Source organism: Ambystoma mexicanum, chromosome 5q (genome assembly GCF_040938575.1).
Source record: "Ambystoma mexicanum isolate Mex_15411 chromosome 5q, UKY_AmexF1_1, whole genome shotgun sequence".
NCBI classification, from domain to species: Eukaryota; Metazoa; Chordata; class Amphibia; order Caudata; family Ambystomatidae; genus Ambystoma; species Ambystoma mexicanum.
This window is the reverse complement of record NC_090933.1, coordinates 1,191,268,166-1,191,285,006: the sequence shown is the minus strand read 5'-3', so window position 1 is coordinate 1,191,285,006 and position 16,841 is coordinate 1,191,268,166. Positions and strand designations below refer to the sequence as shown.

The window sequence follows — 16,841 nt, the reverse complement described above, 5'->3', positions numbered from 1 at the left end:
TGTGGTTTTTAATTGCAAAGAGGTTGTCTAAGGCCAAAATAAATAATTGCATTTTTATACATTCTGCCCAACTTGTGTTATTAAGACTACTCTGACAAGTCTAAGCCTTGCTGCTCATCCACACTACCCAGATAGTTTGTTATGAAATGAGTGTTTGCCCATGTTCACCAGAAAATGGTGGCCTCTTAAAATCCATCTTAACAGTGACCTAGGCCAATATAGAACATGCCAGTTGACACTGGTACAGCGAGTCTGAACAGCAGCATGTAATGATTAACAGGGTTGAGTCTGCGTACGTGTCATGAAGAATGCTGAGTGATTCAAATCCTTTAGCAGCCATGATTAAAATACCATCCCAAGCAGATGATATAAGTACAGTTTTCATCCCATAAGAAGGGCGGAGGCCATATTAAAACCTTTTTCTGTAGGTGGGCTCGATCTATGTGTGATTGGAGTTGCATGACCAGGACATTACTGGTCATGCCATATAGTGATAAAAAAATAAAAAATAAAAAAATAACCATGATTTTACTAATCCATTCCCCTTCCTGCTCCTCTGACATAACTGTCTCATATACACCATACTGGGACTAGCCACACCCACATGAACTAACACAGAACATTACCATATCTACACCTAGAGTGAATTCACCCACATAGTCCAAAACCTATCATCAACGCAACTACTCACCACGATGCCAGATTATTTTAGAGCTGCGACCGCTAGTGACTCTGGATTCCTTATAGACACTATCTAATCAGAGCACTGACCATCTCTTCATAACCCACACAACACCAACACTAACTCTACCACACACCCGAGGCACTGAATCTCACCCATGCGGTGACAATGCACGAGGCCTCAAATGAGATAATACCACATGCGAAACAACACTCACAGACGCCAGTTTCTCCTGGTTCTGAATCTATTCTCTCACCCTATCCTCACTAACCCCTGCCCCACTTCTCTTGCAGAGCCACGCGAGCGCCTGGACACTGCTGCTGAGTGGTAGCGCTGCGCATAACAACTATGGCAATAATCACACGTTCAGTGGGCTTCACGGGCCGGTAACGGCCCTGGGCCGAAGTTATAGGCTCAAGCGAAGCGAGTGCCTCAAAACAGGCCCCTGTGATGCCCACTGAATGCGTGAGTATTGCCATTAACATCCCAAGGCAAACTCTTGAGAAGCTAATAGCAATTTAAAAAAGAAAAAAAACAACTCTGCTTCATCTGCAGCAGCGGCCGGGAACAGTCATAGTTTTCATGCACAGCAAAGGTGGGTGCCCGCTTGGAGCCCATCTTCGAAGAGCCATGTTAAGGTAAGGAGAGGACTTGGGGGGGTGTTGAGGAGCTCGAGATGGAGGCGGGGGAATAGGTGAGGGCGAGTACACAGAGCACTCAGGTTATGCCGAACCCAGGCTTTTATCGTTGGATTCAGTCCGAGTTTGGAGCATCCAGATTGGCTGACCCCCTGGGTGCTCATTTCTCAGGGAAAACCAGCAATGGGGCAATCATTTTTAAAGATTTAAGCGGCGGGATAAGGATTGCTCTCTTGCAATCCGTAGGGACTAGCCAAGAGGCTAATGAGAGAATACAATTAGAAATCTATGATGCAAGTAGTTCCAGCGCTGGCCAATGGGCCGGCTCGCAACCGATCTGTGATCTGGCATCAGATCCTGAGCTGGATCTCAAGATCTGGCTTGCCTCTGCACCCAGCAATCCTAACGGGAGAGATGTCCCGCTGCCAGGACAATGTCCCAAGGAGCTCCGAACAGCAGATCGCCTAACGGCAGAGGTGTCCCGCTGCCAGCACAATGTCCCATGGAGCTCCGGGCAGCAGATCTGGCTTGCCTCTGCACCCAGCAATCCTAACGGGAGAGATGTCCCGCTGCCAGGACAATGTCCCAAGGAGCTCTGAACAGCAGATCTCCTAACGGCAGAGATGTCCCGCTGCCAGCACAATGTCCCATGGAGCGCGATCTCACCAAGTCTTTAAAGAGCCTGAAATTCAAGATGCTCACTCTGCAGGAAGTGATCCGCGCCGTTCAAGAGGAGGATTTTCTAGCGTCCCTGGATTTACAGGATGCGTATTTCCATATTCCAATGTGTCGGAAACACAGGAAATTCCTAAGATTTGTAATAGGGCGGACTCACTACCAATTCATAGTTCTTCCTTTTGGGCTCAAGACCTCCCCCAGAACGTTCACGAAATGCCTGGCTCCTGTAGCGGCCTGGAAGCAAGGCCACCATGTATACCCATACCTCGATGACTGGCTGGTAAGGGGATCCTCCCCGGCGTCGACCAACACAAGCTTACAAGCCACCATGCAGCTTCTACAACAGCTGGGATTCGCCATAAACTTCGAAAATCCTCTCTGCAGCCATCGAGATCACTGGTATTCCTCGGGGCACAGTTCGAGACCCAGTTAGGGCTAGTGAAACCTTCTCTCGACAGAACCTCAAGACTCAATCAACAAGCATGCCGACTACGGCGAAACACCAAGATCTCAGTGAGAAAATACGTTTCGGTCCTAGGGGCCATGGCATCCTGCATCCATCTGGTGGAAAACTGTCGCCTATTCATGAGGCCAGTCCAGGAATTCCTCGCGGACCGATGGACGCAGGCTCAAGGATCGTGGTCAGACAAGATAACCATCGACGACGACAAGCTGCTTCGGACCCTTCAGTGGTGGCAGAGTTTCCACAATCTGAACAACGGCGTACCCCTACAGGAGCCGGAGTTTCAGCGAACCATAGTCACGGATGCGTCCCTAACCGGATGGGGAGCTCACATGGGTGCTCTCCAAACGCAAGGTCGCTGGTCTCCAACGGAGTCACTCCTACACATAAACGTGTTAGAGCTCAGAGCAGTATGATGGGCCTTGAAGGCATTCCTACCACACATCAGGGGCTCGCGAGTACGAATACTGACCGACAATACAACGGCCATGTTTTATCTGAGGAAACAAGGAGGGACGCGATCAAGAACTCTTTCTATAGAAGCCCAGAAAACATGGCATTGGGCATTAAAGCACGAAATTTCCATCGTGGCTCATCACCTTCCAGGAGTGAGGAACTCCCAAGCAGACTCCCTCAGCAGAAGCATGGCCCAGATACACGAGTGGGAAATGGACACAGTTCACCTGATGAAAGTGTTCGAGAAATGGGGTCACACCCCTCTGGACGCCTTCGCGACCAAAGACAACAAGAAATGCGAGCAATTTGCAAGCAGATGGCCTCAAGAGGGCTCCAGGGGGGAGGCAGTCTCCTTCCCATGGACGGACATGTTCCTCTATGCTTTTCCCCTGTTTCCCCTCATACGGAGGACAATACAGTGGATACGCAGATACAATTGCCTGGTAATTCTAGTGACACCATACTGGCCAAGGCAACCGTGGTTCTCCGACCTGCTTCACCTGTCGCTGGAACATCCCATAGGTTTTCCCAAAGTCCCGAACCTACTATCCAGGGAAAAAGGCACGGTGTGGCATCACGACCCGGACAGTCTCAACCTTACAGCCTGGCTCCTGACTTTTCGGAGTTCGGTGCTTTAGACGTTTCGGAGGATTGTCAAAAAATTCTGCAAGCGGCTAGAGCCCCTTCTACAAACAAATCCTACTCCTATAAGTGGCGGAGGTTCTGTGAATGGTGTAGGGGACAACAGGGCCTACAACCGTTGTCGGTGACGCCGGAACAAGTTCTACCTTACCTGCTCCTCTTAGCGGAGAGGGGATTATCCTTCACATCGATAAAGGTGCACCTGGCAGCCATCTCGAGGTTCACAAGGAAAAGGCAGTCGTCTCCTCTATTTAGCGACAGACTTGTAAAACACTTCATGAGGGGTTTATTTCGAGCTTTTCCCCTGGAAAAACGTTTCCACCCGACTTGGAGTCTCAACACAGTGTTGGCAGGCTTAATGAGACCGCCTTTTGAGCCTATGGCCACGTCCGACATAAAATTCTTGATTGCTATCACATCAGCTAGAAGAATCTCGGAACTGCAAGCGCTGGTCGTAGACCCGCCATACCTAAGATTCTTTAAGGACAAAGTAGTCCTGGCAACTAATCCTATGTTCGTCCCAAAAGTTCCGACAGTGTATCACAAACACTTGTCCATTGTCCTCCCTACTTTCTTCGCCACACCATCATCGGCAGCAGAAAAAGCTCTTCATACCCTGGACGTTAAGAACGTTAAGAAGGCTCTGAAATTTTACCTACATCGTACACAGGAATTCAGGTCTACTAGACAACTGTTTGTCGCGTATGGTCTGTCGACGAGAGGAAAAGCAATCTCTAAACAAGGATTGGCTCGATGGGTCTCATCGACGATTGCGTTTTGTCACTCTAAGGCCGGAAGGCCACTGCAAGGACATCCTAGAGCCCATTCTACAAGATCGATGTCCTCCTCCACAGCTTTATGGGCAGGAATTCCGTTGACGGACATATGCCAAGCTGCGGCATGGTCAGTGCCCCACACGTTTACCCGCCACTACTGCCTTGCCAGGCAGCATGCAGACGAGGAGCAGATGGGAAGAGCTGTCCTGCGCCATCTGTTCCAGTAAGGTAAGCTCCACGCTGTGGAGAATATGTTGTCTACCTTTTAATGACAGTTTATTTTATGTGGGTTAGGTTATTTGAGGTAACTTATTCCTACTGTACATATGCATTGTGTAGTATGTTGAGGGTATATTACATTACATTCTCACCGCCGTCTCAAGTGTTACTGCTATACAATCTATTCTAAGCATGTGAATCCATGAAAGATCCAATGCTGGAGAAGGGAATAGTTTCTTACCTGTAACTCCATTTCTCCAGCATTGGTATCTTTCATGGATTCACATGCGCCCGCCATCCTCCCCGGAATGTAATGTATTTGATTGATAAGTCTAACCCTTCCTACTTTGGAGTGGCCGAAATCTGAAGGGGAGCCGCGGGGGCGGGCCTCTTATACTGGGACGGCCTACGGAGCAGGCGTAGGCGGATCCTAAAAGGACGTAGATAGGACACAAAAGTGTTGGAAGTTTTCCTATTGGAAAAGGCTATATATGTGTACCGAGGGGTCCCAGTCTGACGACGGGGAATATTCTAAGCATGTGAATCCATGAAAGATACCAATGATGGAGAAATGGAGTTACAGGTAAACTATTCCCTTTTTACCCGGGTGGGGCACCAGGGCCATCTTAAGCATTTTTGGGGCCCTTAGCATGGACATCTTTGCCCCCCCCTCCACCAAACCAAAGGAATTAAGTGATCAAGAAAATCTGGTGGCACTCCCCCTTCACCCCCCGCACCCACCGTGATCATAACTTATAAGTCCATGAATACATTTATCTGGGGGGAAGGAGGCCATGCACGAATCCCAAAAGATATCCTTCATAAATCTGTGCATTTGGGTGGTTTTGGTTATCCCACAATAAAATGTTATCATACTGCATTTACGTTACGCACATTACACCATTGGTTGGCAGCTGATCAAGTTAACGATGCAGGTTTGATTAAAATTGAGAAAAACTATTTCACCCACCTCCCTAGATGTTGTTTTGTTCATGGACAAAATTGTGTTGGTTGTTGCAACTCCACCTTTTATGAAACATGTTGTGAAAGAAAGGCGTAAATGTAATGAGATTCGGCATGAGAAATATTGACTGTGTGCAGATTCTAGTCTATGAAAAAAACAGGCTGTGAAGCAGAATAACTGTTTTATCGTGGACTCCAGGGCAAAGGGCAGGTATCTGGAGAATTGGACAGGTGCATGATGGTCAGAATGTGGTTGATTTTGAGTTCCTGTGCTTTCAATATAAGCTGAAAGCAATTGAGTTGGCTCGTTATAATGTATTACAGGAACTTTTTGATGTACTTTTTTAATCATTGAAGGCTACAATGCACACAACACCTGCAATATTACTTCTCACCAAGACAATGCCCTTGTCTGCATCTACTTTTGTATACATTGATTGCACCTTCTACATCTCAATTAACACTGCAGTGTGGAAGAGGGAATTGGGATTCAGATCTGGGTTACTCGTTGTGAGAAATTGAAAGGACCCACATATGCAACAGGTCCAGTTAAATACAACGTGGACTTAGGCCTAAGGTACACACAACAAAGAATTAATCGATATCTATACTGGTCTCCACGGAGGATGAGATTGTGCAAGTTGTGTAATGTTCTATGTTTCTCTGTTGCTCTTTTTAAAATTAGGATATTATGTTGCAATTGTATATGCAATTGTATATGCATTACATTTATATTACGAAGAGGTTACTTCTCTTCTAGTATAGAAACAGGATACATTTTAACAATAGCATCCGGGAAGGTATGCAGTCTGTAGTATTAATGCAGGACTGTATGTTAAACGTACATGTAACCCAGAATAGGCAGATAAATCACATTAGCTGCCTCAGAGAATGCAAAAGTGCTCCAGCATGGCTAGAGTAGACCAATTGTAAGGAAGGAGAAAGCTACACATAGCATAGCATGGATAGTGAATGCAGATTAGAAGCTACCAGGAAGGTGTCTCTAGCCAGACAGACTGAGATTAGAAGTGGGGCATGGTTTTCAAATAGTGTTGCCATTAGAGATCAAGGTGTGATGTATGTCAATGCTCACTGTTATAGTGGAAGCAACCTTAGAGCCAGTGAAACCATGAGTGAGGCTTTTATGAAGATCATACCCTGAGAAGGTAATCACTCTGAAGGGCTGACCATTTTGAAAGGTTTAGGGACTGGCAATTCTCAGAGGTTAGGCAATAAAATGAGATGCCCAGGATCACACATTGCTTAAGGGGTATAGCTGGGATTTGTTCCAACTATGCAATTTTTGCATTTGAACACGTTCTTTTCCAGCTCTTATCTTGTACTAAAACAATCTCATTTTATAAAACTGACTTGCAAAGTACACAAATCACAATTCCAAACCTGACAATTTTTTAAACCAAAATATTACAGAAGAGTGTTACGCAAAATGGGAATTATTCTACCTTCATTCTCTCCATAATCAAGGGAAGTATCTAAGTACCAGCATACCAAATGATTTGATTTAACAGATTTAATCTAGGTATTTCCTTTTGTACTTTTAAGCTTGAAATACTTCCAAAACAATGGCTTGTGAAATTATCATTCATAAACATGCAGAAAAACCTTTGACTTTTATAGAAAAAGCAAAACGTTTTTTGTGTCAAAGGAGCTGACCTCAAAATATGCTTGCCCAGGACCTACAACATCTAGTCTGCTTGCTCCTGTCTACCACCACTTCCACTCAAATACCTACATAGGAAATATCAAGCAATGAGCTAAACGATGCCGCCAGCATGCAAGAAGGCTAACATCACAGAAGACAGCACAGTAATGCAAGAGATATATGATTTGACCAGGATCACTGTATCGTCTGCTGGCAAAGCCAGGGTACAAGCATGAACACTTTGGTTCCACAGTCTTGAATTTGTATACTTATTCACCACTTGTACTAATAGTTTATGCTCATCTTTGGAGGGGATTGCCCAGGTTTTAGAATGCCCCATCTGAACAAATCATTTTCTAGACCTTCACCATACGAATGAGATGTTAGTTTTTATAGTAACCCCTATCTGGTGCAGGAACATTGCTGATAATAGCACCTCTTAGCCTGCAAAACCAAGTACATATGCAGGTATGTTTATAAGCTTAGACATAGGAAAGGCGCAGCCAGCCTTGCTAATCTTTACGATGAACACATATCTCTGCAATGAGGTCTTAACACACTGAGCTAACTTCTGAACCATTGTGGAACTCAATTTATCAATATGGATTTCAACTTTGGCTATTGCACATGATCAACACAATTCCCACAGGAAGGAAAGTATGCTACAGTGGTTGTGCCGTACGGAACACACAAACTTTGTATTCCACAGTGAACATAGAAAGCATTACATGATTAATTGATCAAGGCAGAATGTACTTGTCAAAACAGACAGGCAATAGGTTTAGCGCCTCAGCAGCATGCCATAAAATCTCCTGGCATGTTCTATTTAGGTCTGGTGAACAATGGAATCTTACTTTAGATCAGGCAGCTTTGTGGGGGCCCCCCTCCAAGGTGGGGGCCCCAGGCAAGTGCCCCTTTTGCCCTCCCATAAAGATGTCTCTATGGGGCACATGTGCTGCATGTAGGACGTGGTGCCCGCGTTGGTGCTTTATTTGTGTCCTTGTGTTCTAGTGGCTTAGTCGAGGCAAGGACATGTGGTGCTTATAATATGTGGCCTCGTTCAGAGTGAGGCGCGTGCTCAGGGCTTTGCCGTGTGCGTGTGGCTCTTAGCACCATCCCGTAGTTGCTACCTGTTGTTGGATTTACTGTCTCGACTTCCCCCGGCTCGTCAATCCTCCTTACTAGTGGGTTGGCTGTGTGTTGATGCCGGTCACTGTTGATCTCTGCGTGCCCCTCCTCACATGCTGCAGCCGTGATTTACAGCTGCATTCCTTTTGGTCCGTCTTCGTCTCTCTGTGGCGTTTTGCCCAGCCTCTTGTCGCAAGGCGCTTCGGTGTTGGCTTCTTCCTTCAACTTCAGCGTGGCTCCCTGCTTGGTCCACGTTGCGGGCGTTGGCCACCTCCGTTGGTAACGCCTGTTTCCTCTCCTCTTCTGCTGGCCTCCTCCTCCGGCTTCAGCACGCTCTCTGCTGCGCATAGGCAGGCAGCGGTCATCCTCCTGGTCCGCGTTGGTGCCTCCTTAGAACTGTGGGACGTGGGTTGAGGTGCCTCATCGCCAGTTGTTGCAGCCCAGTCACACGTGCATTCATAGACAACGTGGGACAAAAGTAGTTTGTGTCTACCTCCTTTAATCTCCTTACAACAAGTATCTTGCCCCTCCACTGTCTCCTCCCTTTTCTCCCTCTCCCGGCTTCCCTTTTCCACTGCAGTCCCTCCTTAAAAAGGGGCTGCGTCCAATTCCTCTGCAACATTTGTGTGCGTACCTTACTATGGTTTGTGTACTTTTCAAGGCATGAAAGAAATTGCGCTACTTTTATGTCAAACATCCTTTGCTCAGAGTTCAACTGCCAGCATCGCCCCCTCTGAACTGTGCCTCCTCTGTACTCCGCCCCTCCTAGCAACTCTGCCCCCACCCCGTGGGATCCCCCTTCATATTTTTTTCCATTTCCACCACTGAGTAGTTCTGCATGGCTTCTAGCTCCCAGCGCAGGAATCAAGTCCATGTTGTTAATGGTTGGAGTCAACTAATTTAAGAGATTACATCCTCGGGGACCAAAGGAGAGGTATGAGATAATGAAATATGCGGGTAGCAGCCATCTCAGTGTTCATCTCAGTATCGACAAAGAATGGTTTTGTGCTTCACAGTTTACTAGTGAGGAGGCCAACTGACCCGTATGCATTAATCCCCTGTGTCTTCATTTGAAGCCACGCATCAAGTGATCGAGCAACGAGAACAGGAACCACTGCCACCTGGCCACTGCCAAGCTCTTCGAGCTGTCCATGAACAGCAGTACGGGCACTGGTGCGCGAATCCGGTCACCCTGCTTGCCCGTTTTGAACCCGTACTTGCTCCATTATCACAGCGCAACATACTAAGGTTGTGTTTGAATGGACTGTAGACCCCTGAAAAAGGCTTTTCTATATTCTGACCACCAGGATATTATAAATTGGGCTCTAGAGGCAGGAATGTCGGGTTAAGTAAGTACCCATTGTTGCATATACCCATGTCTGTGCATTTATGCCTGTGTTCCTCCCTTCTGGCAGTTCTCCCCAATGTCACCAAATGATGTCTACGTTTACCTTTCTCTGCGTGTTTCACTTGACCAGGGTGGACGGGTCTTTTGTTGTAGTAAAGTATCTCTATTTTGTGGAAACCCTGTGTGGACACTTGTTTTGTGTTGTTTCCACAGTGCTAGTGTTGCGTTGATTCTTCAGTACTGGTTCACACATCCCCGGAGAGTATTGCCTGCCCGCGGCCCACTAAGAGGCCAAAAGAGGCCAAGGAGTTCTACACTGCATTTGGTTACTGGTTTCGCCTTTATGACAGGACTGCTACGAAGCTAGTAGTAGCGTAGAAGCCGTTGCTCTCCCCTGTAATCTTGTTGGGCAAAAGGCATTTTGTTCCGCCCATGAAGTTTCTTGACTTTTAGGGTCCTCCCTCCTGGAGGGGTCTCTATTCTGTTCCTTCCCCTATTGATGTTCTGCCAACCTCTAGTTCCTCCTGCCCACTGGCTTGGGTCTAACTGGATCCCTTGAAACTTCCTGGGTTGACTGTCCACCTGCTATCATGACGTCAGTCGGGCAACACTTTCCTCACTACCTGCTACCACCAGGGTTGTTGCTAGGTCTGGAAGAGATCCGGGGCTACGCTAATGTCGGCACTCTGGCTAGCTCAACTTTTGGTTGTAGCCACTGGGCTGTTATCCGGGGCTACAACCAAAAAGACACAGTGCTATAGCCCCCTCAGTGCCGCCCCGCCTCTCTGGCTACCACCATCATTCTAGGGCAATATGTGGGGTTTTGGTTTACTGGTCTGCCTAGCTGCAAATTCTTACAGATAAATACGCGAGATGCTTGTTACTGACCTCCAGTAGCTGCTCTTCATGGCTCGGGCTCTGGGGACCAGATGGTTCCAGTGCCGGTGCTGACTTGCCCACGGTGACCTCCAGTAGCTGCTCTTCATGGCTCGGGCTCTGGGGATCAGATGGTTCCAGTGCCGTGCTGACTTGCCCACTGTGACCTCCAGTAGCTGCTCTTCATGGCTCGGGCTCTGGGGACCAGATGGTTCCAGTGCCGGTGTGACTTGCCCACGGTGACCTCCAGTAGCTGCTCTTCATGGCTAGGACTCTGGGTACCAGATGATTCCAGTGCCGGTGCTGACTTGCCCACGGTGACCTCCAGTAGCTGCTCTTCATGGCTCGGGCTCTGGGGATCAGATGGTTCCAGTGCCGGTGCTGACTTGCCCACGGTGACCTCCAGTAGCTGCTCTTCATGGCTCGGGCTCTGGGGACCAAATGGTTCCAGTGCTGGTGTGACTTGCCCACGGTGACCTACAGTAGCTGCTCTTCATGGCTAGACTCTGGTACCAGATGGTTCCAGTGCCGGTGCTGACTTGCCCACGGTGACCTCCAGTAGCTGCTCTTCATGGCTCGGGCTCTGGGGACCAGATGGTTCCAGTGCCGGTGCTGACTCGCCCACGGTGACCTCCAGTAGCTGCTCTTCATGGCTCGGGCTCTGGGGACCAGATGGTTCCAGTGCCGGTGCTGACTCGCCCACGGTGACCTCCAGTAGCTGCTCTTCATGGCTCGGGCTCTGGGGACCAGATGGTTCCAGTGCCGGTGCTGACTTGCCCACGGTGACCTCCAGTAGCTGCTCTTCATGGCTCGGGCTCTGGGGATCAGATGGTTCCAGTGCCGGTGCTGACTTGCCCACGGTGACCTCCAGTAGCTGCTCTTCATGGCTCGGGCTCTGGGGACCAGATGGTTCCAGTGCCGGTGTGACTTGCCCACGGTGACCTCCAGTAGCTGCTCTTCATGGCTAGGACTCTGGGTACCAGATGGTTCCAGTGCCGGTGTGACTTGCCCACGGTGACCTCCAGTAGCTGCTCTTCATGACTAGGACTCTGGGTACCAGATGGTTCCAGTGCTGGTGTGACTTGCCCACGGTGACCTACAGTAGCTGCTCTTCATGGCTAGACTCTGGGTACCAGATGGTTCCAGTGCCGGTGCTGACTTGCCCACGGTGACCTCCAGTAGCTGCTCTTCATGGCTTGGGCTCTGGGGACCAGATGGTTCCAGTGCCGGTGCTGACTCGCCAACGGTGACCTCCAGTAGCTGCTCTTCATGGCTCGGGCTCTGGGGACCAGATGGTTCCAGTGCCGGTGCTGACTCGCCCACGGTGACCTCCAGTAGCTGCTCTTCATGGCTCGGGCTCTGGGGATCAGATGGTTCCAGTGCCGGTGCTGACTCGCCCACGGTGACCTCCAGTAGCTGCTCTTCATGGCTCGGGCTCTGGGGACCAGATGGTTCCAGTGCCGCTGCTGACTTGCCCACGGTGACCTCCAGTAGCTGCTCTACATGGCTCGGGCTCTGGGGACCAGATGGTTCCAGTGCCGCTGCTGACTCGCCCACGGTGACCTCCAGTAGCTGCTCTTCATGGCTCGGGCTCTGGGGACCAGATGGTTCCAGTGCCGGTGCTGACTCTCCCACGGTGACCTCCAGTAGCTGCTCTTCATGGCTCGGGCTCTGGGGACCAGATGGTTCCAGTGCCGGTGCTGACTCGCCCACGGTGACCTCCAGTAGCTGCTCTTCATGGCTCGGGCTCTGGGGACCAGATGGTTCCAATGCCGGTGCTGACTTGCCCACGGTGACCTCCAGTAGCTGCTCTTCATGGATCGGGCTCTGGGGACCAGATGGTTCCAGTGCCGGTGCTGACTTGCCCACGGTGACCTCCAATAGCTGCTCTACATGGCTCGGGCTCTGGGGACCAGATGGTTCTAGTGCCGCTGCTGACTTGCCCACGAGATGTACTGCACAGCTACTTAGCTTGCTATATTGCCTGCACATACGCTTTATCTGCGTTTTACAAGTACTGCTGCTTGCTGATATGCCTTACAAATACATAATTGAGAAAAGAGGTTTAAAAGAACATGTGTTTTCCCTTTCCCAGGTGCTGCTTGGATTACGCAGCCGCCTGCTGCTCATCTGACGTGCCAGTAAATGTGCCGCGCATCACCTGTAACTAAGGTCGAGTGTTGACTTGCCTCGGTCCTTGAATATTAGATTGCAGGTGCAATGTGCAAGCACCTTGTGTAACCAAGGTAGTGTGTTCACTTGCCTCGGTCCTTGATGGGAGGTTCCAGGGCCAATGTGCAAACACCTCGTGTAACTAAGGTCATATGTTGACTTGCCCCGGGCCTTGATATGAGGTTCCAGGTACAAGCACCTTGTGTAACCATGGTAGTGTGTTGACTTGCCGCAGGCCTTGAATAGGAAGTTCCAGGTGCAAGCACCTTGTGTAACTAAGGTTGTGTGTTGACTTGCCACAGCCTTGAATAGGAGGTTCCAGGTGCAATGTGCAAGCACCTCGTGTAACTAACGTAATGACTCGACTTGCCTCGGGTCTTGAATGTTAGATTGCAGGTGCGATGTGCAAGCACCTCGTGTAACTAAAGTAGTGTCGAATTGCCTTGGGCCTTGAATAGGAGGTTCCAGGTGCAGTGTGCACGCCCCTCGTGTAACTAAGGTTGTGTGTTGACTTGTCTCTGGCCTTTATTAGGAGGTTCCAGATGCAGTGTGCAAGCCCCTCGTGTAACTAAGGATGTGTGTTGACTTGTCTCTGGCCTTTATTAGGAGGTTCCAGATGCAGTGTGCACGCCCCTCGTGTAACTAAGGTTGTGCGCTGACTTGCCTCGGGCCTTGAATATTAGATTGCAGGTGCAATGTGCTAGTAACTAAGGTTGTGCGCTGACTTGCCTCGGGCCTTGAATATTAGATTGCAGGGGCAATGTGCAAGTACCTCGTGTAACTAAGGGTGTGCGCTGACTTGCCTTGGGCCTTGAATATTAGATTGGAGGTGCAATGTGTAAGTACCTCGTGTAACTAAGGTTGTGCGCTAACTTGCCTCGGGCCTTGAACGTTAGATTGCAGGTGCAATGTGCAAGTACCTCGTGTAACTAAGGTTGTGCGCTGACTGGTTGTGTGTTGACTTCCCCCTGTCCTTGAATATTAGATTCCAGGTGCAATGTGCAATCACCTCGTGTAACTAAGATTGTGCGCTGACTTGCCTCGGGCCTTGAATATTAGATTGCAGGTGCAATGTGCAAGCACCTCGTGTAACTAAGGTTGTGTGTTGACTTCCCTCTGTCCTTGAATATTAGATTCCAGATGCAATGTGCAAGTTCCTCGTGTAACTAAGGTTGTGCGCTGACTTGCCTCGGGCCTTGAATATTAGATTGCAGGTGCAATGTCCAAGCACCTCGTGTAACTAAGGTTGTGTGTTGACTTCCCTCTGTCCTTGAATATTAGATTCCAGGTGCAATGTGCAAGTTCCTCGTGTAACTAAGGTTGTGCGCTGACTTGCCTCGGGCCTTGAATATTAGATTGCAGGTGCAATGTGCAAGCACCTCGTGTAACTAAGGTTGTGTGTTGACTTCCCTCTGTCCTTGAATATTAGATTCCAGGTGCAATGTGCAAGTACCTCGTGTAACTAAGGTTGTGCGCTGACTTGGCTCGGGCCTTGAATATTAGATTGCAGGTGCAATGTGCAAGCACCTCGTGTAACTAAGGTTGTGTGTTGGCTTCCCTCTGTCCTTGAATGTTAGATTGCAGGTGCAATGTGCAAGTACCTCGTGTAACTAAGATTGTGCGCTGACTTGCCTCGGGCCTTGAATATTAGATTGCAGGTGCAATGTACAAGTACCTCGTGTAACTAAGATTGTGCGCTGACTTGCCTCGGGCCTTGAATGTTAGATTGCAGGTGCAATGTGCAAGTACCTCGTGTAACTAAGATTGTGCGCTGACTTGCCTCGGGCCTTGAATGTTAGATTGCAGGTGCAATGTGCAAGTACCTCGTATAACTAAGATTGTGCGCTGACTTGCCTCGGGCCTTGAATGTTAGATTGCAGGTGCAATGTGCAAGCACCTCGTGTAACTAAGGTTGTGCGTTGACTTCCCTCTGTCCTTGAATGTTAGATTGCAGGTGCAATGTGCAAGTACCTCGTGTAACTAAGATTGTGCGCTGACTTGCCTCGGGCCTTGAATGTTAGATTGCAGGTTCAATGTGCAAGCACCTCGTGTAACTAAGGTTGTGCGTTGACTTCCCTCTGTCCTTGAATATTAGATTGCAGGTGCAATGTGCAAGCACCTCGTGTAACTAAGGTTGTGTGTTGACTTGTCTCGGGCCTTGAATATTAGATTGCAGGGGCAATGTGCAAGTACCTCGTGTAACTAAGGTTGTGCGCTTACTTGCCTCGGGCCTTGAATATTAGATTGCAGGTGCAATGTGCAAGTACCTCGTGTAACTAAGGTTGTGCGCTAACTTGCCTCGGCCCTTGAATGTTAGATTGCAGGTGCAATGTGCAAGTACCTCGTGTAAGCGCTGACTGGTTGTGTGTTGACTTCCCTCTGTCCTTGAATATTAGATTCCAGGTGCAATGTGCAAGCACCTCGTGTAACTAAGATTGTGTGCTGACTTGCCTCGGGCCTTGAATATTAGATTGCAGGTGCAATATGCAAGCACCTCGTGTAACTAAGGTTGTGCGTTGACTTGCCTCTTTCCTTGAATATTAGATTGCAGGTGCAATGTGCAAGTACCTCGTGTAACTAAGATTGTGCGCTGACTTCCCTCTGTCCTTGAATATTAGATTCCAGGTGCAATGTGCAAGCACCTCGTGTAACTAAGATTGTGCGCTGACTTGCCTCGGGCCTTGAATATTAGATTGCAGGTGCAATATGCAAGCACCTCGTGTAACTAAGATTGTGCGTTGACTTGCCTCTTTCCTTGAATATTAGATTGCAGGTGCAATGTGCAAGCACCTCGTGTAACTAAGGTTGTGCGTTGACTTGCCTCTGTCCTTGAATATTAGATTGCAGGTGCAATGTGCAAGTACCTCGTGTAACTAAGGTTGTGTGTTGACTTGTCTCGGGCCTTGATTAGGAGGTTTCAGGTGTAGTGTGCAAGCACCTTATGCATTTTGTTGGATTAATCGAATCCATTTGAAGGGCCTCTGACTAATTAATTTGTTTCCAAGAAGCTATGAAGTGCATTACGCTGCAAATTACAAGACACTTAACGGGTGGTATTTTCACCATTATTGAAATGTAAAATTAAGAAGATTGTTCGCTTTTTAGTGATGCAGTCTCTCTATAAGTTGCACTATGTGGTATGATGTGTTTGGTCGGTATACATTTGGTCGACACCTTGACATTGAGTCGACCAAATACATACATATAGATTTATGTATGTATTTTAGTGTTTGGGGCTGCTTAACGGTTAGGGGGATGTGGGGTGAGGAGGGGGAATGAAGGGATTCCCCCATCACAGAAAAAAGGAAGGGCGGTCGAGCATGGTCGACGGAAAATGTGTCGACAAATGTACATTGACCAAAAACCGATTGTAGAGGTTCACAGCACACATTTGAATTCCTCTTTGGGCTTCTACTGCACAGGATGGGAACTGTGAGGCGTGTGACTTGAGTTAACCTTCCTTTTGCTTTTTGTTGCAGATGGCATCAGCGTTAGTGGCTTTCCACTTTCCAGCCCCTTTCGACAGGTCGTCAAACCCAGAGTGGAGAGTAAACCCACCAATCCTTCGGAGAGTAGCAAAGGCGGAGACTTCAGCCACGTAAAGGTAAGTGCGCGCCACCTTTCATGAACGGCTGGATGTCATGGTCCGGCCTCGCAATCTCAAGGGAGCCAGCAATGAATGAATGAATGAATGAATGAATGAATGAATGATTCTTCCATCCTTGCTGGGATGACCCTGTACACCAGTAGGCCTATTTACACTACTGTCCTACACATAGTGTGTAATGCATGGCATTCTGGATGTTAATACTGCCAGTGTTGTACATGGTGACGGCAATATCTGTATACAGTGTTATATTCAAACTAAGACCTGTCCTAAGGAATGACGTCACTACTCTTATTATGCTCCAGTGTCCCAGTGCTCGCTGCCAGTCAGGACACTGTGTAAGGCTGCTCTCGGCAGAATGCCAGCTGACACTAAAACCCTTCATTGCTAGCTATAAGGAGTCCTTTGCTTTGAACTTTCCTCATTGGTTGATAAATAAGGCGACATTCATGGTAGCGGCTGTATTCAGTGTGTTGATGAGATTTAGCAAAGGAGAGCACGGATCTATTTGCATGTTACCATTTTTTTAA

The 16,841-nt window shown here is 48.5% G+C and overlaps 1 protein-coding gene across 2 annotated transcripts in view; it reads left to right on the top strand.

Moving 5' to 3' along the window:
• TRAPPC9 (trafficking protein particle complex subunit 9) overlaps positions 1-16,841 on the top strand; it is a 3,490,818-nt gene that overhangs the window by 1,149,669 nt on the left and 2,324,308 nt on the right. For both annotated transcript variants that reach the window (XM_069621680.1, XM_069621681.1), the window contains exon 17: positions 16,184-16,308. In XM_069621680.1, coding sequence (XP_069477781.1) covers positions 16,184-16,308 — 125 coding nt within the window. The remainder of the gene's footprint in view (positions 1-16,183; positions 16,309-16,841) is intronic.